Raw genomic sequence first — 26,414 nt, forward strand, 5'->3', positions numbered from 1 at the left:
ACCTGTAAATTCTTACATGGGCTGATGCAAAATGAAGCAAGTAGAAACAGAACACTGTACACTGTAACAGCAATATCATATGATGACCAACTGTGAATGACTTAGCTATTCTCAGCAATGCAATTATCTAAGATAATTCTGAAGAATTTGGGATACAAAATGCTATCCACCTCCAGGGAAAGAACTACTGGAGTCTGCATACAGATCAAAGCATACTTTTTCTTTTTACTTTATTTTTCTTGGAGGTTTTTTATTTTAACGACATGACGAATTTGGAAATATGTTTTGCGTGAATGCTTGTGTATAAGCTGTATCAAATTGCTTGCTTTCTCACTGAGAGGCTGAGGGGAAGGAGGGAAAGAGAAAATTCTGAACTCAAAATTTTACAAAAAAAGTTTTAAATTTTTTACATATAATTAGAGGGAAAATAAAATATTTGAAAAAGGGAAGTAAATATCCCTACCAAATGCTAAATGATGTTAAGTGTTTAAATTTAAGTGGGGCACTAGTGACTTGCTGGTGGCTAACAATGGGGACTCAGGGTAAACTAAAGCTGATAGCAGTAAAGAAAAGATACCCACTGAAGGGTAAACATAGAATTTTGAGAGGACGGGGTATCGTGAGTCTTGGATGGTAAACATGCTTGCTAAACTTATATACACAGTAAAGAGAGTTGTTGGGGTGGTTGTTTTTTAAATCGTGGAAAAAGAGACAGTGTGGAAACTTTATGTCCCCAGCACCTAACACATTTCCTGGAACAGAGCAGGTACTTGATAAATTCTTGCTGATTGTTTGCTTACGGCACTCAAATCAATATCCTCATCTTTTGGACCAAGGTGAAAATCAATAATTAGTAGAAGTTCACAGAACTTTTTAGAAATGAGGAACTTGTAGTAAATAATTATTTACACCTCATTTTCCTTTCATTTTTTATCTTGCATGTTCATTTTTCTTATTTCCTTTTCTTATATTCTTTGCTCTTTGCTTAAATACCTGGGTTTGTCCACAGAAATTACAATAAACCTTAACCTTGATCTTAATTACAAGATACAGTGAGCATGATTAGAGAACAATTCATGTGGAAAGTATTTGTGTGTGGCTTTCATGGGGGGCAAACCAAATATAAGTCTAGCATGCTCCATGACAGAATAAAACACAGGAGGTGATAGTTCCACTGTATTATGCCTCAGTCAAACAACTTCTATTGTACTGCCTTCAGTGTTGGGTGCCATATTTTGGACAGTGATAAGCTGGAGCATTTACAGAGGGAGCCAACCAGGTTAGAGAGGAGCACAGTGACCAGCCATACAAAAACTAGTCAATGGATCTAAGAGAGCCTTTCACAAGGTCATCTTCCCACTTTGTCACTCTGTTTATGTGATCTTAAGAGAGTCAATGCTTCAATCATAAAATTAAGACAGTAACTGGCCTCACTTACATCATAGGGTTCTAATAAAGATTAAATTATATAAGGGATATGAAATTTTCTTAGTAAAGATGAAAAGGTTATAAGAAGTTATTACTTAACTTCTGCCTGACTCCATTTTCATTCCTTCTTTTATATTTCCAATAAAAGAAGTACAAAGTAGTGGGGGCATTATGTGGCCCCAAGCCAGTCTGACCTGTCTTCAGATTGTAACAATACCAAAAACTCAGGGAAACACTTCCAAGAGCTTAGATCTCATCTGTTTTTCATCCTAGTTAGAAGAGAGTATACAGGGAAAGGTGCTCAGTAGTCAGTGAGCCCATGAGTTATCATCCCCTCTCCAGGCAAATGGAAGATGACAATTATTATCACTATATTATAAATGAGGATTTAGTACAGCCATAAATAGAACTTCATCATTAGCCTTCTAACAGGCACAGTTTCCCCACGAAGAGCTGACTTAACTTTTTCACTTAGCATACCAACCTATGGGAGAAGGCAGGCAGCGCCACACCTCCTCTTTCCCTACTGCCAGATGGCAAGCCAGCTGTCTAACTAGTTTTCACAGCTCTGAAATACCACCAACGAAACTCACTTTGGTGTTTCAAATTCCTCTCCTTATGTAATAGGGCAGCAGTTGTATTCTGATTGTGACTCCAAGGTCCTGGGATCAAAATCTATTCCATAGGCTGCATCTAACCCAGACCTACACAACTAGGCAGTAGGTAGGTGCCAAAATTAAAATAAGTTAAACTTCTTCAGGCCACAGATAGGTTTTTAGTGGCTCACTTTCCAAGTAAAAGTATAATTAATTATTAAACTATTTTGCAAATGAACCATATTAAAAAAAAAGTCACTGTCTTCCAATTGCTCTATTCTAATTTTTAAGGAAGTATTTTCTTCAGTAATCTTTTGGACTTCCTTTTCCATTTGGCCAATTTTTTCTTTTAGGGCATTTTTCTCCTCATTGGCTTTTTGGACCTCTTTTGCCATGTGGGTTAGGCTGTTTTTTAAGGTGTTATTTTCTTCAGTATTTTTTTGGGTCTCCTTTAGCAAGCTGTTGACTTGTTTTTCATGATTTTCTTGCATCACTCTCATTTCTCTTCCCAGTTTTTTCCTCTACTTCCCTTACTTGCTTCTCAAAATCCCTTTTGAGCTCTTCCAAGGCCTGGGACTGATTCATATTTTTCTTGGAGGCTTTGGATGTAGGAGCTTTGATTTTGTGGTCTTCTTCTGGTTGTATATTTTGATCTTTTTCACCAAAGTAAGTTAATATAGTCTGACTCTCTTTGTGCTGCTTGCTTATGATCCCAGCCATTTACTTGACTTTTAAACTCTTTGTTAAGGTAAGAGTCTGCTTCCAATGTGGAGAATGTGCTGTCCCAAGCTTCAGGGGAAAAAATGGTCATTCAGTGAAATCGAGGACTTTCAAGCATTCTTGATGAAAAGACCAGAGCTGAATAGAAAATTTGACTTTCAAATACAGGACTCAAGTGGAACATGAAGAGGTAAACAGGAAAGAGAAATCATAAGAGACTTATTAAGATTGAACTGTTTACCTTCCTGCATGGAAAGATGATATTTGTAATTCATGAGAACTTTGTCAGTATTAGGGTAGTTGAAGGAAAAAAAAATTCTATGTATGTATATATATATATAGATAGAGGGCGCAGGGTGAGTTGAAGATGAAGGGGTCATTTCTGGAGAACAAAATTAAGGGATGAGAGATGATGATACTCGGAGAAGAAAGGGAGAGGTAGAATGGGATAAATTATCTCACACACAAAAAAAGCGGTAAAGAAAAGTCTCTCACAGTGGAGGGGAAACAGGGGAAGGTGAGAGGGAATGAGGGAAATTTATTCTCATAGGATTTGGCTTAAGGAGAGAACAACATACACATTCATTTGGGTATGGAAATCTGTCTTACCCTACAGGAAAATAGGGGGAGAAGGGGACAAGAGAGCAGGGGGGTGATAGAGAGGAGGGCAGAATGGGAAAAAAGGGTAATTAGAAACAAATACTTCTGAGGAGGGACAGGGTCAAAAGAAAGAATAGAATAAATGGGAGGGCAGGATAGGATTAAGGGAAATAGAGTTAGTTTTTCACAACATGTCTACTTGGAAGTGTTTTGCATAACTGCACATGTACAACCTGTATTGAGTCATTTGCCTTTTCAATGAGGGTGGGTGGGGAGGGAGGAAGGGAGAAAATTTGGAACTCAAAGTTTTAAAAACACATGTTTAAAAAAATGTTTTCACATGCAACTGGGAAATAAGAAATACAGGAAATGGGGTACAGTAGTCTATCCTGCTCTACAGGAAAATAGAAGGGGAAGGGGATAAGAGAAGGGAGGGGAGAGAGATAGAAGAGAAGGCAGACCAGGGGAAGGGGTATTCAGAATGCATGCCATCATGGGGTTGGGGGAGGGGTGAGAAATTTGGAACTCAAAAACTTGTGGAAGTGAATATTGAAAACTAAAAAGAAATAAATTTATATTTAAAAAAAGAAAAAAAAAGAAAAAAATAAGAGTGTAAATTACAGACATGCTTCTGATCTGCACAGGTAAAAGTAGTCCCCTCTACAGGGAAATATCCCTATACCAATGAAATTATATGTAATTTTTTTCATAAACTCTTCTGTAGTATTTTGAATTATGACTAATTGAATTGCTGTTCTATTTTACCAGACTTTTCGCTTCATAAAGATGAGGTGTCACACTTTCTATTCTCTCTACCCTCAGAACAAGGCTGTGCACACAGTAGATGCATTGTTCATTGCTTGGTTTACCTTAAGGGAGCCTAGTTGCAAGAGAAAGGAGGCTCGTGTTTGAATCTGGAAGACTTGGGTATGAATCCAGGCTCTACCCCTGTGACTTTGAGTATATCATTTGCCATCCCAGGAACTTAATTTCTTTATCTGTAAAATGATAGAGCTGGGCTACATAATCTTTAAAATCCCTTCCCAATCCCAGTCCTATGATTCTAAGTTACTGTCTTTGTGCTGAAGGGAGCTCATCTGACAAATGGAAATGCCACCTGTCTTGCAGGACTGCTGTAAGAATCAAATATGACTATATATTTGAAAGTACCACAAAAAGTACAATGCTTTTCACAAATACAAGGAATTATTAATCTTCAGTTGTGATTCTAATATAACTAAGGTAGTATGAAGTGTTTTGAAAAGAACCAGGATTTGTAATATTAGACCTTCCTCCAACAACATGTTTTGTTTGTTTCATGGAGTAAGAGGATCTGGGTTTTTTTTTCCATGTTGCCACCTGGTGCCACCCCTGGGTACGTATTGTTCCTTGAATAGGCCATATGGACATGCAGGGCACCCTAAAGATTCACATGTAGTCCAATGTCTTTATATGTATCCTTTTCTGAGCTTCAGGGCCTACCCCTGGTGGGGTGCAGGGTGGGTGGGGTTGGAGTGGAGAATCTGTGTCTTTTTTCTCTCTTTGTGACTATGACTTTTTTAAAATCTCCTACATCTTTAAAATTTTAAAAAAAATGCTTTCAATGAACAAAAATTGATTTTCTCTCCCTCTAACCCCTCAACATTGAAAAAAAAGAAAAAAACCCTTTGTAACAAATTATGTATAGTCAATTAAAACAAATTTCCACATTGGACATGACCAAAGATCCCATGTCTCATTCTGCACCTCCAACTGCATCAGCTCTCTGTCAGTAGGTAGGTAGCATGCCTTCACCATCCATCCTCTAGCATCATGGTTGGTTATTACAATGATGAGAGTTCTTAAGTCTTTCAAAGTTGTTTGTTTTTCACAGCATTGCTGTAAGTGTATAAATTGACCCTTGATACTATTCACTTCATTCAGAATGATTTCATGTCTTCATAGGTTTCTCTGTGAAACCATTCCTTTCATCATTCCTTATGGTGCAATAGTATTTCATTACATTCTCATACCATTTCTCAATTTGTGGGCACCTCCTTAAGTCCTAGCTTTTTGCTACTGGGTTCTTTTCCTCTTTCTTTGATCTCTTTAGACTGAGTATGCCCTAATAGTGGCATTGCTGAGCCAAAGGTTACATACAATATACGACTTTTTGGACATAGTTCCAAATTACTTTCCAGAATGGCTAGAACAATTCTCCTTTGGTTCCTTTTAAAAGCTAAATCCAAGGACCACCTTGAATGTATAAGCCCTATGATTAATGTATAACTCTTTGTTGCTGTTTCAAGTTAGTGGATCAATTGTATCCAAGGGGAGTTTGTACATTGGCCAGAGAACTCATGTTCTGTTCAGGAGATAGTCGATGAATATATTTTGTTTCGGAGCTGGGCAACAGTAGGGAAGTGAGTGTGGAGATCATATTCTATTCCTTTCCATCTCTAGTGCCTAACCTAAAGAAAAGGTATAGTGTTGGGGAAATGTCTGGTGAATAGCATAATAGCATTATTAAATACTTAGGGGATAAGCAGATGTTATTAGGAGGAAGAAAAAGAGAGAAAAGGGAGTTTGAGGTGCTCCAAAAATCAGCTTCACAATTTTCCCTGTTGCTGGCTATATGTTGAGGTGATAGAAAGAGTAATGGAGATCCAGATTCAAACCTTAACTCAGTTGCTTCCTGTGCAGGTATGGGAAAGTCATTAAACCTCTCAATGCATTAACTTATTTATCTGTAAAATATGAATAAGAATACATGCACTGCCTGTCTCAGAACTGTACTGAGATTGGTGATTTGAAAACTCTTGTTCTAAAGTAGGTGTTTCCAAGCCATTTCTGTCCCTGTATCTTTTGGCTTTCAGTAAACCGTCTTATACACCTTTGTGCAGTATGATAGGAGATAAATTCTAGGTTTGTCATGAATACATACGTGAGAAAAAATAAAGAGATTAATTGATTTTTTTAATAAAGAAAACTTTGTATGGTAAATTTTTTAGTATAAAATTATTGAACGTTTATTAGAACACAATCAAATAAATTAGTGAGATCCTTGATCCTGTGTTTCCAACCAACAGTTTTATTCTTGGTTTAATTTCTGAGTCATTCACTTACCATGTTCGTTGTCCTTTTTTTTTCCTTCCTCGATTTGGATTTGATTAAAAATAAGGCAGACCCCTTGTTCACAGAAATGAATAGTTATAAGTGGCATTAAAACCTCTGGAAATTTACCAATTGGATAATACAATTATTTACCCATATTTGCCTTACCTACTTAACAAGCTTCTCCTGTCCCCCTGGGGAATATATGCATGTTGGGATTGGGAACGCATATGTTAGAGGAATGTGAATTATTTCCATTCTGTTGTGATTATTTCAATTTGTTTTCCAGATATTATCATTATCTCAGTAAACTTTTTATCAGAGGAGTTTCTTGATCAGTTTGATATGCTTAGGACTATTCATTACAACCAGAAGGAATCTGAGAAACAATTTAGTCAACCTCTTTCATTTTATACATGAAGAAAATGAGAAGTTAACACATTTGGCCAAGGTCATATCAGTAATAAGTGCCAGAGCCAAAATGTAGGCCTTTGCTGAGACCTTTAATTGTACATATTCCTCTCTGTAAATGGTGTTTACATACTCGCTGGTATTTTTTAGGGAAAAAAAAAGAAAATGCTTGATTAAACATCATTGACTGAGACTTTCCCAAAATGATTTTTTTTGAGCCACCCCTTGGCCTCCTACCAGGACTGCCCCAAAATGAATAAATTGGCTAAGACTCTTGGGAAGATAGACTCTTTGGAAGGAGTAACTCACTGTGTAATCCTATAGATTTAAGCTAATAGAACTCTCCCTCCTGAGATCCTTCTTGCCTTTTCCCTCTCCTGAAGAAAAATAACTCCTGGGGGGAAGTAGGCAGCCATATTTCTGCTCCCTACACCTCCTTCCCCACCTTAGGAGCCTGTAAAGGCTGCCTTAGGGCAAAAGCAAATGGGAGCTGTGTGTGTGTTCATCCCCACAGTCAGAATGGAGAGTTCCTGCTTTCATTTTGCCTTTCTTTTTTTCCTTTCCAAACACCAGCCAACCTGAGAGTAGATTTTCCTGGCCTAAGAGATTGACCACAACTTAAGGAGTGGTACAGTACTGAAGCTCCATACTCTCAGCCCGAAAGGGAATTTCATGGATCTTATCTCCTGAACCCCTTCCTCCCACTTAGAGTTAGGGAATTCTAGGTAGTATGGTCCCAGATATATTGTACTAGTTGGAGATTTCTTGGACAGCTTCTTGAGCAACCCCACATTGGAAAGCTCAAAGGTCTGGCCTTCTATCCAGAGAAATGGAATTTCCTGAGCAGGTGTATTTCCTAAAGAGAGAAAAAGATGATATACATTTCTGACTCCACCTCCATTCCATAGCTGGAGGAATAACAGGGACCTAAAATGATGACATGGGGAGGCAAAAGGCTTTGATTTTTCTCCACTATTACAGGAAGTTATTCTGACAGGACATATCTAATGAGAAAGAGGTAGCTACTACAAAGTACGTTCCTCCTCCTGGGGGAGTCCCTTGTACAGGTGACACTAGTGGTCTATGTGATGTACTATGTAGGACCTTGAGGGAGAGAGTAAGTTTCTAAAATGACAAGGTGTCACCTCACTGGTAACCTGAAGTTCAGTGCCCTTCTGAAAGGAGTCCAAACCACAAGGTGATGCTGAGTCGAGGATTCTGGGAGCCTATGGGAAAATGAGACCCACTGGAGAGAGAGAGAAATGAGGTGCTTGTTTGTGAATTCTTTTATGTGCTTTTCACCTTTGTTTATGCATTCCAGAGTCCTTTGTGTTTTGTACATTTTCTGTGATTTAAGATAGAGACTTTATTGTACATAATATCATTTGTCACCTTGAATTCAGGAGGCATGTACAGGAACTGTGAAAGCTGTTATCCACATCATTCAAAGCCCAGACCAGGGGTTTTTAACCTTTTTGTGTCATGGACCCTGTGTCAGTCAGGCAAAGTTTGTAGAACCCTTCTTAGAATGATTTAAAAAATAATTGAATTGAAGATAATTCAATATTTTAATTGAAGCTTAGTGTAACAGTGATTACCCCTGGCCCCCATTGCATGAAGGCCAGATGTGTTACATGTCAACCCTCCTCCAGGATTCTCTGATACCCTTTAGGAGGCTTAGAGATTTGGAGGCCCACTGGGGGCTCCAACCTTTACTTTTGGGGTTCCCCTAACTGGAAAGGTGGTTCTTTTATCCCAATTTCTTAATAGTCAGATTAGATTTGACAAAGGAGTATTTACTTCAAAAATATAATGACAAATATACAAACATACTCCTGAATCCTCTGAGTACAATTCTCATTATGGGGGATTAGGTTCACAGCTTAGTTCCTTAGTAATAAACAGAAAGCTACACCTGGGCTCAAGTACTAAGCACCCTAGCTTCTCAGGGCTTTCCTGCTGAACTGGCTAGCTGTAGCATTTAGTCAGGAATCTTGGCTCCAAGGTCACCATGGCTTGATTGTGAGGCTAGTGAGGATCCTTGTTTGCACCTAGAACTGAGAAGGACAAACTGAGAAGACTGATTTCTCAGGGTCATGGGCCTAAAAGGAGAGGGGGTAAGGTAGCACTTCGCCCTCTCATCAATTCAAGTCATAATGCCCATGCTGTGGGTGAACCTTTACTCTCTCCAAATCCCACACAGGAAAAGACCACATAGAAAAGAGGAGACTGCCCAGTCTGGCAGTTTAAAGATGTAGCCTGCTCTGGCTACACAAGTTAGCAAAGGGGGCTATTCCCACCCATGTGCTAGGGAAATGAAGGATGTCTTCTCCCAGAAGCAAGATGCCTCCATGTTAGGTATCTGGGTATGCATAAAACAAGCCCTTATTGCACTAGTGAAAAATAAAGATGACATTTTTTCACCATCCAAGTTAATGGATCCACAGAAGAATCCTGGGCCTAGACAAAAGTTGTAACTTGAGATTTACCAGAGTAACAACATAACAAAACCACAACGATAAAATGACTAAGAGAACCCTGAAGGTTGGATGTAGCATATGTAAGCTTAGAATTTTGTGGGGCACTAGGCCATGGGTTACTTGGGTTCTTTGGAGAAAAGCACTTCCTGTCTTGTCTCCTTCACAATCTTTCCCAAACTATGTTCAAATTTCCTGCTAGCACTGATTTTTTTTTCCTTTGGACAAATCACAATGATTTGTTTTCTCTAAAGGATTAGACTCCCTGACAGTTAGGGACTCATGCCCATTCTATTAATGAGAGAAGAACAGTGACAAGAAGTTAAGAGGCTTCTTCAAGATCACCCTAACAGACAGTGTGGGTGGGCCTAAGGGCAGACCCAAGACTTATTTAATCCTTCAGTCTGTCCCCCTAGATCTCACCACCTCTCATACCAAACTATGTGACTGACTATGGTCGACCCTGAAACAAGGAGAAAAATCAGACTGCATTTAGGGTTAAAATCTCCTTAGCATAAATTTCACCATAATGAGCTTGTAATCTGAGCATTTGGGGGATGGAACCAAGCAGATGGAGACAGTGGGTTATTTACAGGGATAGCTTCCAAACACCAACAGTTCCTAATAAAAGAACAGTGTTTGTAAGGGGATAAATTCATTTAAGGTTTTTGTCTGACTTTACTTCGGCCTTATTAGTCAGTCAGACAACATTTGAGAAACACTTCAAAGCAAGAACCATCAGCACTCTCGAGGACAACTTTAGTGCCTGTACCAGGCATCTGGGAAAACATTTCTCCTGATACCATGTGGTTGCTTTCCTTTGTCTTGTGTTCCTGCCTTGCTTTACCAACTTGGGGTAAGTTTTCCCCCAACATACCTACAAAAATAGCGGAGCTTTGGATATTACCCTGGCAGAAACCTAGGCAAGGCCTGGGATTTCTGATAGATTCAGAGCTAGAATCTGCCTTCCTGTGGCTTTCCATGGAAAGAGCCTTGGGGTTTTATTAAAGTGGCAGCAATTCCCTTTGCTGATGACGCCGTGGGCCCCTCTCCCCTTCCTGGCTTCTGGGTGTCCTACTTTGAGCAGCAACAAGTGCTTCTGGCTTTAGTTTAGCCTATTGGAAGGGTCCTAGGGGAAAATGAGTCACTTAGAGAAGTAACAAATAAATGGGAGTAGTCTCTATCTCTGCTTAAAATGAAGACAATGGGATATTGGTTTCTGCCAAAGTGAAATTCAAAAGTAGGGTAATTATTAAGACAAAAAAAAGGCAACATGGTATTTTATCAACTTGGATAGTCCAAATCATAGAAGTTAGGGTTGAAAGGGACCATCAACATCATCTATTTTCCCTATTGGCCTCTAATTCAGCAGAATCATCTACCACAAACGGATTCTTCTTGTGAGAAGGAAGCATGAATGACTAAGGGGCTGAGAAAAGATAGGGTAGACTGAATAATTGACATCACACCTCTTAGATAGTCTGACTATCTAAGAGTCAAATTATTAGACAGTTCTAATAGTTTATTGATCTATAAAGTCTCATGGAGCAAATGAAAGAGATGGACACTGAGGAAAACAAGCCAATAATGGCTAGAAGATAATTTGTTACAGTCTCCTAGACTAGGCAGGAAATTTCAACTTTTGTAATCAGGAGAATTAGACTAATGTGTCCTTATTAATTTCATGTTGTTCCCTAAGCCTCAATAAATATTTATTCCTGTAAAAGGTGGGAACTAGAATAGATGATCACAGATGTTCCTTTCGGCTTGAAATTATATGATCTCTAACTTTGATGGCACTATATATAGGAGAAATATGGAGATATTCAAGACAAGGAAAATAATCCCTACACAGCATTTAAATATTTTTATCCTCCCTCCCTCTCTCCTTCCTTCCCTTTTTCTTTTTTCCTTCTCCCTCCTTGTTTTCATTTATTCCTCCCTCCTTTACTTCCTTCATTACCTTTCTTCCTCCCTCCTTCCTGCTCTCCCTCACTTCCTTCCTTACTAAAGTCAGTGTATATATATAACTTTTGTTCTCTGATTTCATTCTGCAAAATATTTACCATCATATTTCTCACCCAATTGGCCAAAGAGCAGAATTCCTGATAATGGACTTTCCCAGAACAAGAGATGACAGTAGTTGGAACAATGATAAAATTACTGTATCAGTAATGACAATTACTTGCACAATCCAAGAGGATTTCATATACCTTGTTCCTGAATCCCCATCTGCTGTGTAGAAGAGGAGAGGGGATCTTTATCATTAGCTAGTTATCATCCTGGGTTCAAATTCTGCCTGTGACATGAACTTCTTGTGTGATCTGGCCAAATCTCTTAACGTTTCATGCTTTAAAAAACTCTAAAACTATAAGGCATTTACCTGAATTGGTACAGGGAGTTTCCTCATTTGGGATGTCTCAATGAAATTGCATATGTTTATCTTTATGTAAATGTATTATGTATATGTATGTGTACATGTACATACATATGTATGTATACATACACGTGTATGATAGTTCTTTGCCACCCTTAAAACTCTATACAAATGTTATTTCTATTACTATTACTACTACTACTACAACTATGACTGTGACTACTACTGCTGCTACTGCTACTACTTCTTACTATCGCTGCCATGTACCAAGAAGCAGTGCCATAGAGGATATGGAATAGTCAACAAAGTGCTGAGTTTGGAGTTAAGAAGTTCTGGGTCCAAACACTGCTTATGATACTTCCTAGCTGTGTGACCTTGGACAAGTCACTTAACCCTTATGTATTTCAGGCAACTCTTTAGCACTTAGACATTGTCAGAGATAGGTTGTGGATTATACCAATGACATGATAGTCACTGTTCAGGCTTCCTCCAGCAGGTACTGGCTCTTATTCATCTGTGCTTCCCTTATCACCCAGCCCAGTGCACTTTGTATAATAAGTGCTCAGTAAAATGTGTTGAATAAAAGAACTCAAAGATTCTCAAGAAAGGAAATTTTATAAATGTGCATTCCTGTTAAACCTCATTCTTAAAGATAGCTGTGCCCTAGTGGAAATGCTTAGAACTTGGAGTTAAAAAAATGCCTACTAGCTACATGACCTTGAGCAGTGTCTTAACCTCTAGGAGTTTCAGTATTTCCATCTGTAAGATGAGGAGCATAATACTATTTACCTTACAGGGCTGTGAGAAAGCGCTTTGTTAGAATATTAAAGTACTGCAAAAATGTGAGTTGATCTTATGGCTCTGGTATCTTTATAGCATTTTCACATCCATTTTCTCATCTGATATTTGTAACAGGGAGATAGTATTGTCCCTAATTTACAGGTGAGGAAACTGAGGCCCAGAGAGATTGTTATTTCTCTATAGTTGGCACATAGTGAAGGACTGAGAGGGGGAAAGATGCCCATCACTCAACCAGTCCCATGCTGATTCCACCCCATCATCTTGCCTCTTTGAGTGAAATCATTTTTCCCTCTCTTCATGTTGCATAGGGTGGCAAGCCTCAACACCTGTAGTGCACACTCAATATGGGAAAGTCCAAGGCAAATATACAAGCCTAAAAGGATTTAATAAACCTGTCCAGGTTTTTCTGGGTGTCCCGTTTGCCAAGGCTCCTCTTGGACCTTTGAGATTCTCTCCACCCCAGCCTCCTGAGCCCTGGGACTACATGAAGATCACCACTACGTACCCACCCATGTAAGCCATCTGTCTTCAGCTTCTTCTTGGGATGAGAAAGATTAAGTTGGAGGCAATCATAGAGAATTTTCTTTGTTCTTATTCTTTGGTTTTTCACATCATTTCAGAACCTCAGAGCATTTCAAAATCTCTTGCATTGCCTCCAGGGAAATGTTTCTGTTCCTTCCCCTTCCCAGCTAAATAGATAGATGGATGATAGATAGATAGATAGATAGATAGATAGATAGATAGATAGATAGATAGACAGAAGATTCATAGAACACTCATTATGTATCAGACACTGTAATACTCACTGGGGATAGAAATACAAAAACACAGGACAGACTCTTTCCTCAGTGAAGATATCACATGAAGGGAAGCTGGAATCTGAAATGGGGATACATGCTAGGTAGGGCTGGGCAGTGAAGTGGAGACCTAGCTTTAGACAAGGTAAGGGTAAAGCTCCCACGTTAGTACAAATGATGGTTTGAAGAGTGGAATCCAAGGATTTTGTAGGAAGGAGGCAGGGATGATGGCCCGGGCAAAGGCAATGTGGTTTGGAGCTGCTGTTTGCAAAGGGAGGTGGAGGCCTGGTTCCAGGCAAGATAAGGAAGAAACTTACCCTTCTAGGACAAAAGTGGCTCCTTTATATTAAATACTGTTAGAGGTTGGAAGGTTTGTGGGAGGGGAACCTATGAAGGATTCCCAGTGGATTGTTTCCCAAGCTGCAAAGTGATTCACCTACCCTAAAAACCCCAGCTAAGCTGAATTGCCATAGCTCTAACCTGGACAGATATTGCTGGTACTCCTTGTAACCATCTAGCTTGTTTGCTTTATTACATCCAGTCTCTGAGAACACATTGTCTGGAAAGATCCAAATACACTTACCCTCCATTCTTCATTAATGTCAAGATATTCTTGAATCATGAAACCATGATTCACTTGCCACTGATGGGTCTGGTGGTTTTTAAAATAATGGTGTTAGTGAAAGAACATTTGGATGCAAATCAGGACTTCAGCTTAGACTCTGCCATTTAACAACTGTGTGACCATGAAGCTGTCATTTATCCTCTAAGTTTCCTCACTTATGCAATGGGGACAATGATGGCTCCTCTAGTTACCTCATAGGCTTAGGTGAAATGAGGCATTGATGTCTTGCCAAATGCTTCCATCTGGCTATAGTCTGGCGGACCCTAGAGGCACCACAATGTTTCACAGTCTGATTTCTACAGATCCTCTTTTTTACTATAACCCTGTTCCTCTAAATTCACTAAGTATTTATCCATGGAAATCATTGATTGGGAAACCAGAGATGGAAGAGATCTTGGGAATCATTTAGTTCCAAACTCCTCATTTTTCAGAGGAGAAGACTAGGGCCTAGAACAGGGAAATGACATACACTGGGATACACAAAAATTTCATGTCTCACTCCATAAATATAAAGAAAAACTAATTTGAATCTTTTGTTAAGCCTTCACTGGAAAAGTGGGAAATGAAGAAGAGTGGAAGGAAAATCTGAGGACCTGAGATGGACCCCTGGCTCTGTTATCCTTTGTGAGACCTTAAGCAACCACATTTCCTCACTATGCCTTGGTTGCCTCATCTCTAAAATGACAGTGTTTAACTAGATGATATCTAATGACCCTTCTGGTTCCAAAGTCTAAGATATAAAATCTGCAGTCCTGTGACCCCAAGTTATGTTTCCCTAACAGCCATTGAAAAGAAATGATCTTATGTTTCATCACACAGGTGCACCCAGGACCCAGTTGGGGGACAGTTATTCTCTGACCTTTTTACCAACCGGAATGAAAAAGTCTTCTTGAAAATGTCTGAAGACTGTTTATACCTAAACATTTACAGTCCAGTTGATCTGACAAAGGAGATGAAGTTGCCTGTAAGAATACTCAGGTTAGGGTTGGTCAAAGATTTGGATTCTGTGGTTATGGTTACTTCTTGCATCTATGGCAGGGAAGAAATGGAAGAATCAGTATGTTGAGATCTTTAGTTCTCCCTTGGTCCAGTTTGTGTGACCTGAGTAAAAGTAATTTCACTTAGCTGGACCTCAATTTTCCTTGACTATGGATTTCAGTAAGATGGGACACCCACTGTGATACATGATGGAACACAATAGTAATACCTTAAATTTTCAAAGAACTTTCATATACATCCTTTTATTCAATCCTCAGTCTACATTTGACCATTAGAGATAAATGTTGTCCTTATTTTTTTAAAAAAAGGAGGATTAAGAAGTCTGACTAATAGACTTTCCCAAAGTCACAAAACTGGTTAGTGGCAGAGTTGGAACTATCACAGTATCATAGAATCTCAGAAGTGGAAGGGTTCTAACCAAATTGTGCCATGTTCTGCCCCTTAGAACCAAATTTAAAAAAAAATCTAATCCTTCTTCCACATGACAGACTTTGAAAGACTAGAAGATACCATTTATGCCCCCTGCCTACTTCTTTTTTTCTTTGTACTGAAGACCCCCAGTTCCTTCAACCAGCCCTCAAACCCTGGATACTTAACTCTCAGTTCACAGCTCTTCTACTAGACTAGGAAAAGCAGTGATATACATACCTACATACATATACATATATAGGTGTGTATATACATATACATATATTTCATACAATGAAAAGATCAAATCAGAGTTAGCTCTTAATTATCTGCAGCAAATCAAAGGAGAATAGCAACATGAACGATCCAATTTAGTTTTTCACATTGTCTTTGCCTTTTTTTTTCTCTGATTGTTTTGAAGGCAGTTTACCTTTCTAACTCTGTTTTCCTCTGGAAGTTCTGAGAATGGCTTAGCATTCCCTGCACACATTGGGATAGGAGTAGTTACAGAAACACATGGGAAACTCTTGGCTGTGACTCTAATATTGACTGGTTTTCTGTGACCAATTCCTCCCTTCTCCAGGTGATGGTATGGATACATGGAGGAGGTTTGTTGACAGGTGCTGCATCAACTTATGATGGGCTGGCTCTCTCAACTCTTGAAAATGTTGTTGTTGTGACCATTCAGTACTGCCTGGGAATTTTTGGATTCTATAGGTAAGATCTAGAGTCCAGGAACTCAATGGATACTGTGGGCACACCCAGCAGTGTGGCCCTGACTTCAAGCTTATGACAATGACTCTCCAGCAGTCCTCAAAGAATAAATGAATGTAGTCAACTTTGCTTAGCAGAGTATATTTCTACTTTTTCCTTTTTATCTCTTAGAACTTGGCCTATGTATGTATGGGCCTGATGGGTTTCTTTTATGATGTCTTCTTCTTGAGATCAGGCACTATGGCATATGGTATTATATGTATGCTCCTGTATTGTAAATGTTACTGCCATCCTGTTATATAAGTTATATAAGGTTAGGGATGTCATTTGGTGTCAGCCCAATTCAACAAATATGTATTGAACCAAGGTTAATTCATCTGGTGAATTTTTATTGAATACCTTCTATGCTCAAGCTATGTGATTCTTAATTGAATACTTGAAATAAACATTTATTAAATATCTCCTGGGTTCTAGATGTTGGGATTTCAAAGATAGATGTGATACAACCATTTTTAAAGGGGTTTATGATTAAAGAGGATGAGGAGAATAAGAAGTGCATCAATAACTACGCTACATGAGAGTAAGCTAAGTGCAAAGAAGAAATTCAGGTAAAGGGCTTTGAGAAATCTAAAGTGAGAGAGATCACTTTAAACTGGGTGGACAGAATGCCAGAGAAGGCACAGTAGAGGAGATGGAACCTAAATTGGGCCTTTAAGGAAGGGAGGGATGTTAATAGATATATATGGGGGTGAGGAGATCATTCTAGGCATGAGAGATGTCATGAGTAAAGGCATAGAGACGTAAGAAGGCAGAATGGTGCATGCAGAAGGGTAATCTGAGATAAAGCTGCACAGATAGTTTGAGGTCAGCTTATGGACACCTTTGAATGCCAAGTTCAGGGTTTTATGTGGTAAGCAATAGGGAGTCCTTAAAAGTTTTTGATAAGAGAAGTAGTATAATCTCAGTGAATCATTAGACAGTTGTGTGGAACATGGCATAGATAGATGATTGACTGGAAGGCAAGTGGACTTAGTATTTCCACAGCTAGATGACACAGTGGATAGAATGCTAGACTTGGAGTCAGGAATGCCTGAGTACAAATCCAGTTTCAGATATTCCTATTTATGTGATCCTAGGCAAGTCACTCCCTACCCTAGCTGTTAGTGACCTAGAGCAAAATCCTTTTCACCTGATGTTGGTTATAATTCTGGACATGAGCAGGTCAGGGCATAGGTAGAGCTAAAAAGAAGATGGCACCAAAGACATCAGGTTTTTTTTCTGGTCTCTCTTAGAAGATCTACTCATGGATATTGATGAAACTCTTCAGGGGTCAGGTGAGGTATAGAATTATCAGAGAAAATTAGAAATATTATCCTTGCCCTCAGGGAGATTGCATCTAATAAGGAAACAAGACTCACAAATGAGAAACAAAAATAACAAAGTGTGGGGACTGACCTGAGTTCACTGGAAGTGGGAAGCTCAGCCTGATTCCCTATTTTCTAAATAACCTCTTATTCCCACCCTGATCGCACTGGCCTATTTCTTGATTCGAGGTTTTCTTGAGTTTGCCTCACCTCCCTTCTACTCCTTTCTAGTGACCATCCTCACATATCTGTCTTCTCTTGCAGCACTGGTGATGAGCATGCTAAGGGAAACTGGGGTTACTTAGATCAAGTGGCTGCACTCCATTGGATCCAGAAGAACATTGCTAGCTTTGGAGGAGATCCAGGCTTAGTGACCATCTTTGGCGAGTCAGCAGGAGGCGGGTGTGTTTCAGCACTGGTGAGTTTTCAGGAGGGGTCAGCCATACTTTGATTCAGGAGGGTTTAGCCAATGTCTGTTGGTATAGAATGGTAGCCCCAGCTGTTAGCAGACGTTGTTGGTATCAACAGTTGCTTTGGCTCTTCCAGGAGTTCCCATCCAGGAGTTCCCAAGAATCTATTCATGTTTCTCAGAACTGACTTTCTCACTTAGAGAACAAACCTAGAACCAGGGAGTGAAGTATCTAAGACTTGAAGGGGGACCTGGCCATGTCCTACTGAGGAAAGCTAATTGTAACAGTTTTTGTGGGTGGTATGCATATATTTTGCAAAATACTGTTTCTCTTATAATAATGATTCTTTTTCTTATAGAGCTTCAAAAGAACTTTTCCCACAGCAATTTCATGAGATAGGTAATGCAACTATAATTGTTCTCATTTCACAGATGAGGAAACAGGTTCATTGATGAGCTGTGTCCTGCCTAAGGTCACACAGTTAGGGTATGAGAGAGCTGGGAATCAAACTCATGTCCTGACTCTATATCCAGAGCTTAACTCCTGTTGTATACCCAAAGTGGCTCAGACATGTCAGATCATGATAAATAATTCAATGTCTCTCTATGGTAGCCCAAATAGATTGTAGGAAGTTAGAATGAGAACAATTTTATCTAAGCTTTGTTGAGAGCATTAAGAGGCATAGAATGAAATGTGATGGTAGTACAGCTTTTTAAGAACTTTTCAATGAACTCATTTTCTTAGAGAAAGGAAACTATTCTCAATCCTGCCAAACACTTCTTGCTCATTTCCTTCTCACATAGGGTCAGCCTTGAAAACTTGGGTAGAGGGGAAGGGGTGATTTTTGGCACCTACCTCCTCCAGCTTCATTTACCTCTCTTCCTTCTTCCTCTCTTCATTTCCTTCTTTCTTTTTCTTTATTCATTTATTTAACATTTTAAAATGTCTGCTTCCTGTAGAATGTTGTATTAGTTACTATGGAAAACACAAAGTTAAGATAAAGAATGTTCGCTATTCTGATACAGTAGAGGTAAAAACCACAAGCAGTTACCTATAGTACACAATGACATGATAAAAGAATAAATACTGGTTAGGCTGTGGAGAGCAAGTACACTAATTCACTTATAGCTGGTGGAATTGAAATCTTATAAAATTTGTTTGGAGGATAATTTGAAAATATACCATAAAATTATAAAAAGTAATCATACATGTATTTTTAACCCAATTATTCCTTTGTTGAAAACATACCATGAAAGTATTATGAAAAAGAAATGGAAGAAATCTTCATTCAAAGACTTTTCATCACATGGTCCTGTCTTTTTCACCTCACCTGCTCTGTTTCTGAGCCTCTCCACTCAACAGAAATATAACAACATCAAATGTAATTAAAAATAAAACAAAACAAAAACTGGGAACAACCAAAATTTTTAAAAATAAGAGAATAAAGAAAAATTCCACTCAAAATGACTTTAGATACTATAAAATACTTTGGATTCTACTTGCCAAGACACTCAGGGTACATATAGGAACACAATTACAAATCACTTTCATATAAATAAAGACAGATCTAAACAATTATAGAAATGTTAATGGTTCATGGGTTGATCAAGCCATATAATAAAATGATAATTCTAATTAAAGTATTTTACTTATTTAGTTCCATATTAAACTACCAAAAGATTATTTTATAGGACTAAAAAAAATGACAAAACTCATATGGAAGAGCAAAAGGTCAAGAATCTCAAGGGAATTAATGAAAAAAAGTGAAGGAAGGAGTATCAGATTTGAAATTAGACAACAAAGTGATAATCATCAAAACAGTCTGGTACTAGATAAAACAGAATGGTTGATCAGTGAAATAAATTAAGGACATAATATACAGAAGTGAATAACCATAGTAATCTAGTGTTTGATAGTGTTAAATAAAACCAATGTAGCCAAGAACAGAGGGAAAGCAGAAAATTAAGGAAAAATTTCCATAGACATTCTTTCAGATAAAAGTTTCATTTCTCTAATTTATAAAGAACTTTGTTCAATTTATAAGTATACAAATCATTTCCCAATTGATAAATAGCCAAAGGTTATAAACAGTTTTCCAATGAAGATATCAAAGCTGTATATAGTCATATGAAAGAATGTTCTAAATTATTATTTATTAGAGAAATGCAAATTAAAACAACTTTGAGATATAATCTTACACCTATCAGATTGGCTAAAATGATGGATACTGTTCAATAGGAGAATGATTAAACAAATTGTGGTATACAGTTTTAATATAATACTACTGTGCTACAAGAAATGATAAGCTGGTTGATTTTAGAAAAAAAACATGGAAAGACATACATGAAATGAGTAGTACTAAGAGAACATTGTACATAGTAAGAGAAATGTTGTCCTAAGAATTACTTTGAATAGCTAATTCATCTTGGGTATTATAAATACTCAGGACAACTACAAAGGACCTATGAAAGAAGATACTATAGACCTCCAGAGAAAGAAATGATAAATAGAAGCATGTAAAGTATTGTTTTATGCATATGTATATATGTATGTACTTGCATGTGTGTGTATATACCTATAAATCTATTTGTGTTTAATTGTAGCCTTCTCTAGGGTGGGGTGGGGAAGGATGGAGAAACAAAATGTACACAGCAGAGAACAACAGAAAACTTAGAAGGAACCACCGAAAAGTAGGGTAGTTTTGAAAACAACATGTAGTATTTATTACACAGTTTTTTTTAAAGTAAACATTATGAAATGGAAATTCATGGTTTTTATTGAATCCTGTCTTTATGTTCTGCTGTGTACGTGTAAATGTTCTTTGTTTTCTCTTTTTGTATTTCTGTTCAAAATGAATAAAAATAAAAAAAAACAATTCAATTAATATGTTAATAATTAACAAGTTCAGCTTTTTGTGTTTATCAACAATCTTTTGAATAAAACTTTTAATATAAATAAAATGCATTAGAGATAAAGAACAAAGTGTTCTTTGAGATCTGAAAGTGAAGGTTGTCACTTATCAAGAATATTAAGGAAGAGTTTATGGCATTTGGAAAATTAGAAAAAAATTAAAGGAGCAAATTCTTTTTCTTCTCTCCTTTTCTTTTCTCCCTACTTTTGGCCTCCTATTTTTGTCTTTACTTCATCTTGTTTTTTTCCTTGACTATCTCCTTCTTTCTCTAGTCTCTTGTCTTTTTCTCTCCCTTTCTGGTTTCGATCTAGAATGGTTATAGGGAGAGGCTGTTAAAGGCTTTTATAGCAGGGCATGAATAAAGACAGACTTTCTAGTTCCTTTTCACCAGCAGGTGCCCTACTGAGAATTATCTGAGTAATACAGCAAAAGGGGGACTCTTCTGAAACAATTGTCTTTATTGATCTCAGGAGTCATGATCCTTGACTGACATAGCAATTTAGTCAGACCTTTCATGTTTTACTACAATTTTTAATCCTTGCAATCATTTTGTAGCAATGAACACTGCCAGTTGGCGCCAGATGAGTACAGAACCAGGCTTATAGCAGCCACAATTTCAAGGCCTCTTGGAAGGCTCCCTTGTCCAAAAAGGCATCCATTGGCTTCTGATACTCTAATAGAGCTTCACTGCATTTAAGCTTTGTTCACACTTAACACCTAAGTTACTTTAGGAGTAGCAGTCTATTAAATTTTAGTAATCATCTACACTTTTATGTGAACAGCTTTCCTTAGGAGTGGGTTTTTTATAGGGGTAAGAATAGGAAAAAAAAGGAGGGAGGATATTGAATGAGGATTTGAGAGGAATGTTGAAAGGGAGTCTGATATTGCTGAAAGAAAATATCAGCTCACTTCAGTTTTTCCTAGGATTAAAAAAAAAGCAACTAGCCCCGTCACATATTCCTGACTCATATCACTCATACTTTTGCTACTTGTTTAATTTTTCTGAGGTTCTTCCTGGAAAAAAACAAAACAAAAGAAAACTGAATTCTAGATTAGACGGTCAACCTCGGTAATATCTGACCACAAAAGAGAAATGAATAAACAAACAAAAAGTCTTTTAAATTCATTTATTCTTATCCCATAATAGTGGACTGGTTATCTATTAGCATTTATTAAGGCTAAATCATCATACCCTGACCCATCCAACTAGTTGGCAAGGATGGTGTGTTTAACTAGCCAATAGGACAAGTTTCATAAAATGGACCTGAGAGGAGTAACATGAATCATAGGAGAAATTATCTTCTGAAGATAAGTTGAGGTGGAAGGAAAGACTTTGGGGATAAAAAGCCCAGGTGGTGTTTGGAGAGACTCTAGGACTTTTATTTGTTTTTTTTGTTCAAAAAGCATTTATAAAGTACACACTAGGCAAAAGGCAATGTGCAGAGAACTTAAGATTTAAGGACAAAAAGAAAAAGTCATTGTTCACAAGGAGCTCTCATGGGGGCAACAACATATACATGGATAAGTCAGAGGTTTTTCTGGGCATGTTGCAGGTTGGGGAGGAACTCACCTAGCAGAGCAAGTGTAACAGTAGTTAGCTTACTACTTTAACTAATTGTTCTTAATAGTTAGGTACTAAGCTCAATTATTTTATGCTGTGGACAGAATATCCATTGTCATGTTCTCTAAGTTTTGATGCATTAAGGAAAAGTCACAGTTGCATCAATTCAGTCATGGCTCTGCTTTGAAATCATCAGTTTAATTCCCCTCTGTTCCTCTTTCAGATTGTATCTCCTTTGACCAAGAATCTCTTCCACCGGGCTATTTCCCAGAATGGAGTTGTCCTGATGGAATCTCTGTTCACTTCTAACATCAAACCAATAACTGACGTAGGCTTCTTGCATTTTTGTGATGCCATATACTGGGATATATTAATAGAATTACAAGATTTAGAACTAAAAGAGACATCAGAAGTTTTCTAGTCTAGCTTTTTCATTTTACAGAAGAGACAGCTAAGAGATATAACTCATCCAAAGTCACACAGGTATTAAGAGGGCAGAGCTGGGATTTGAACCAAGTCCTTTGACTTCTTATCTACTGTTATGCTGCCCTGTTGGATCACACTTTTAAGAATACATTAGTTTTTTTTTTTTTTGCTATCTCTTTTTTGATTACATTGATCACTGATCATTCTCCCCTACATAGATAGACAGAAATTGCTCCTGGAATAGAGAAATGATAGAGATAGATTCATAGATATTAATTGACAGGTAGAGATAATAGCAAAAACTAGATAAAGCTAAGGGTTTTTTTTTGTTTTTTGGGGTTTTTTTGGCAGAAAATTACAATCCTGACTGGTTGCAAAATAACTACTTCAGCCAGCATGGTTCACTGTATTCGGCAGAAAACGGAGGAAGAGATCCTGAACACAACTCTGAAGATGGTAGGTGACATTAGAGTTCTTACCCACTACCCTTTTAGCATGTCTCATTGTACATTGTGACTTTACATTCTTCAATTCCCCCAGGCAGCATAGATGGCCTCCCATGTTTGAGAAACTATGACCTTCAGAGTTGCAGATAGCCACTCTTTTAAGAATGTACCTTGGCTCAGATTCTTATAATCTACCCAATAGCTCACTAATGTTCAGATTCCTTAAAAGTCTGGCCAATATGGAGGATGTTCCAATAAACCTTGCCTTTGGCTGAAAGAAGGCTTGAATCAAATTCTTTCAGGGAGGACCTGCATGTTGTGATTTCAGGGTCCCAGCACCCCTAAACCTCTAAACTCCAACATTTTGGTGCCCTGTATGTGGAAACTACCTAGCCCCAAGTTCTTCTCCAGCCAAGACTGGAAGGTATGTAAACCTATCTCCCTTCTTTCTTGCCCTGAAGTTGGGGTCACTCTTCAAGCACCTAGGGAAAGGCTCGGAGGTGCTTTTTGGGCAGACAGTTATGAAGCTGTCTTGCATTCAGGCTGTTTCTCTCAGGCTCTTGGTCCACTGGTTCGGTTCGGGGGCATGGACCTGAGTACACCTTCCACAGCATAGAGGACAAAGGTGGACAATAGGACATTCCTATCAAATATTTTTACATTGGTGATGTCATAAGGAAGAATTAGAACCAATAGGAGGAACTGCCAGAAAGAGAAAATAAAGCACAATGGAAGAAAAAGGAATAGCAAATAGTATGCTTTGATCTGCATTCAAACTCCATAGTTCTTTCTCCGGATATGGATAGCATTTTCCATCATGAGACTTTTGGAGATGTCTTAGATTCTTGCATTGCTGAGAAGGGCTAAGTCTATCAATGCTAGTCATTGCACAGTGTGGCTGTTACTGTGTACAATGTTCTCTTGTTTCTGCTCACTTCACTGAGCATCAGTCCATACAAGTCTTTCCAGGTTTTTCTGAAGTCTGCCTGCTCATCATTTCTTATAGCACAATAGTATTCCATTACATTTATATACCACAATTTGTTCAGCCATTCCCCAATTGATTGGCATCCTCTCAATTTCCAATTCTTGGATACCACAAAAAGAGCTACTATAAATATTTTTGTACATTTTGGTCCTTTTCCCATTTTTATGATTTTTTTGGGATACAGACCTAGAAGTGCTATTGCTGGGTCAAAGGGTATGCATATTTTTATAGCCCTTTGGGGATAGTTTCAAATTGCTCTCCAAAATGGCTGGATCACTTCATAACTCCACCAATAATGCATTAGTGTTCCAATTTTCTCAAATCTTCTCCAACATTTATCATTTTCCTGTTTTGTCATGTTGGCCAATCTGATGGGTGTGATATGGTACCTCAGAGTTGTTTTGATTTGCATTTCTCTAACCACTAGTGATTTAGAGCATTTTTTTTTCATGTGACTATAGATGGCTTTAATTTCTTCATCTGAGAACTGCCTGTTCATATCCTTTGACCATTTATCAATTGGGGAATGACATGTATTTGTGTATTCTTATAAATTTGACTTAGTTCTCTATATATTTTAGAAATGAGGCCCTTATCAGAAACACTGGTTGCAAAAATTATTTCCCAGTTTTCTACTTCCCTCCTAATCTTGGATGCATTGGCTTTGTTTGTGCAAAAACTTTTCAATTTAATGTAATCAAAATTATCTATTTTGCATTTTGTAATGTTTTCTATTTCCTGTTTGGTCATGAATTCTTCTGTTCTCCATAAATCCAACAGGTAAACTATTCCTTGGTCTCCCAGTTTGCTTATAGTATAAGCCTTTGTATCTAAATCATGAACCCATTTTGACTTTATTTTGGTATACGGTGTGAGATTTTGGTCTATGCCTCATTTGTGCCATGTTCTTTTCCAGTTTTCCCCAGTAGTTTGTGTCAAATTAAAGTTGTAGTTTTAACTGTTAATGTTGAGATGTTGATTATCTGTGTAAAGTAATTTGGAAATGCATTTAACAAAACTGAAGTCACCTGATTGGTAATAAGCTTGTTTTAAGTTTCAAATTGGTGAACTTTTTTTTATCAGTTATGTCAAGCAATTTTTCATAATTTGGTTATCACTAAAATAATTTATCTTTTGTTGGTTATTGTTTTATGTATAAACTTGCCAAAAAGCTTGTTTGGGTTTTGTCTTACTGAGAACTTGCAAATATATAGAAATATGTCTAACGATTGGCTTTTTACACCAGGACAAATTTAAATTTGAGATGTAAATCTTGGAAAATTTTTTCCTAAACTGTGATTAGTGAAACTTGCTGTTTGAGGCAAAAGCTCATAGGATTTTATTTTGAGTTGTCTGATAGATCATAATCCATTGATAATCATAATTCACCATCTGAGAGAAATGCCACAAACTACTCAGAGAATGTTGGTACTGGAAGGAAGTCAGCATTGGGAAAAGCTGAGAGTACAATTTTAGCCTCAGTTTAAGATGGGATCCTCCTGGCTCAATTTCCCCATTATGTTCCTTTGAAAAGAAATGTTACCTACCTGGCTACTCCTGAGTCTGGCTACGAGGTGCATTTCGTACTGCATGGTTGGAAAACTGAATTATCTGAATCCAAACAGAGCTAAAGATGTTTTATCATGTCATATCTGGGCCTTGTAATCTTTTCTGTCAGATTTGTGTCTTCCAGACTACAGGCCATTCACCTATAGTTGGTAGCTAACAGCAGGGACCAGCCAATGTTCCCCCATCATTTCCTGGATGCAGCCTGTGGTGGGTTCCAGTCAACTTCCTCTTTGGGACCCCCTCAAGGCAGGGACAGCTCTATGCCTCTTGCCAGCAAGAAGCAGTTTCAGAAGCTGAGATCATCGAGGCTTACCCCAAAAGAATTTGGGTCCCCTTTGTCTGAGGGGAGGACTTTCCCACATGGCCAAATCTCTGGTGTTTCCCTGAGGCTACAATCCCATCAATTGGCCTTTCATTGTGGCTAACCCAAATATCCCAATTCTCTGTTACCCTTAATCTAGCCTAGTCTTCCATTGTTTTACCTTCTTATGGCCCCAGGTCACTTCCTATCCTTAATCCTAGCTAGGATCCATTCTCATTTGGCCACATGGTCTAGGTCCCTGGCATTCTATTACCTCACAGTCCCTGCAGACTACCTGGCCATTCCTAGATCTCTCCCACAGTCTTTCTGTATATAAGGTTTATCTTGTCTCCATTAAGGTGCTCAGATTCTTATAATCTAGTCAATAGCTC

General features: G+C 38.1%; 1 protein-coding gene across 1 annotated transcript in view; it reads left to right on the forward strand.

The window, feature by feature from the left end:
- The first annotated feature begins 10,129 nt into the window (after nt 1-10,129).
- The window catches only part of LOC110207511 (carboxylesterase 1D-like), a 42,852-nt gene continuing 26,567 nt past the window's right edge, over nt 10,130-26,414 (forward strand). Inside the window, 7 exon segments of the mRNA XM_020985204.1 lie at nt 10,130-10,181; nt 12,812-13,016; nt 14,745-14,889; nt 15,916-16,049; nt 17,675-17,828; nt 22,516-22,620; nt 23,070-23,174. Coding sequence (XP_020840863.1) covers nt 10,130-10,181; nt 12,812-13,016; nt 14,745-14,889; nt 15,916-16,049; nt 17,675-17,828; nt 22,516-22,620; nt 23,070-23,174 — 900 coding nt within the window.

This window comes from Phascolarctos cinereus, unplaced genomic scaffold (genome assembly GCF_003287225.1).
Source record: "Phascolarctos cinereus isolate Bilbo 61053 unplaced genomic scaffold, phaCin_HiC Scaffold_2;HRSCAF=192, whole genome shotgun sequence".
In the NCBI taxonomy this organism is placed as follows: domain Eukaryota; kingdom Metazoa; phylum Chordata; class Mammalia; order Diprotodontia; family Phascolarctidae; genus Phascolarctos; species Phascolarctos cinereus.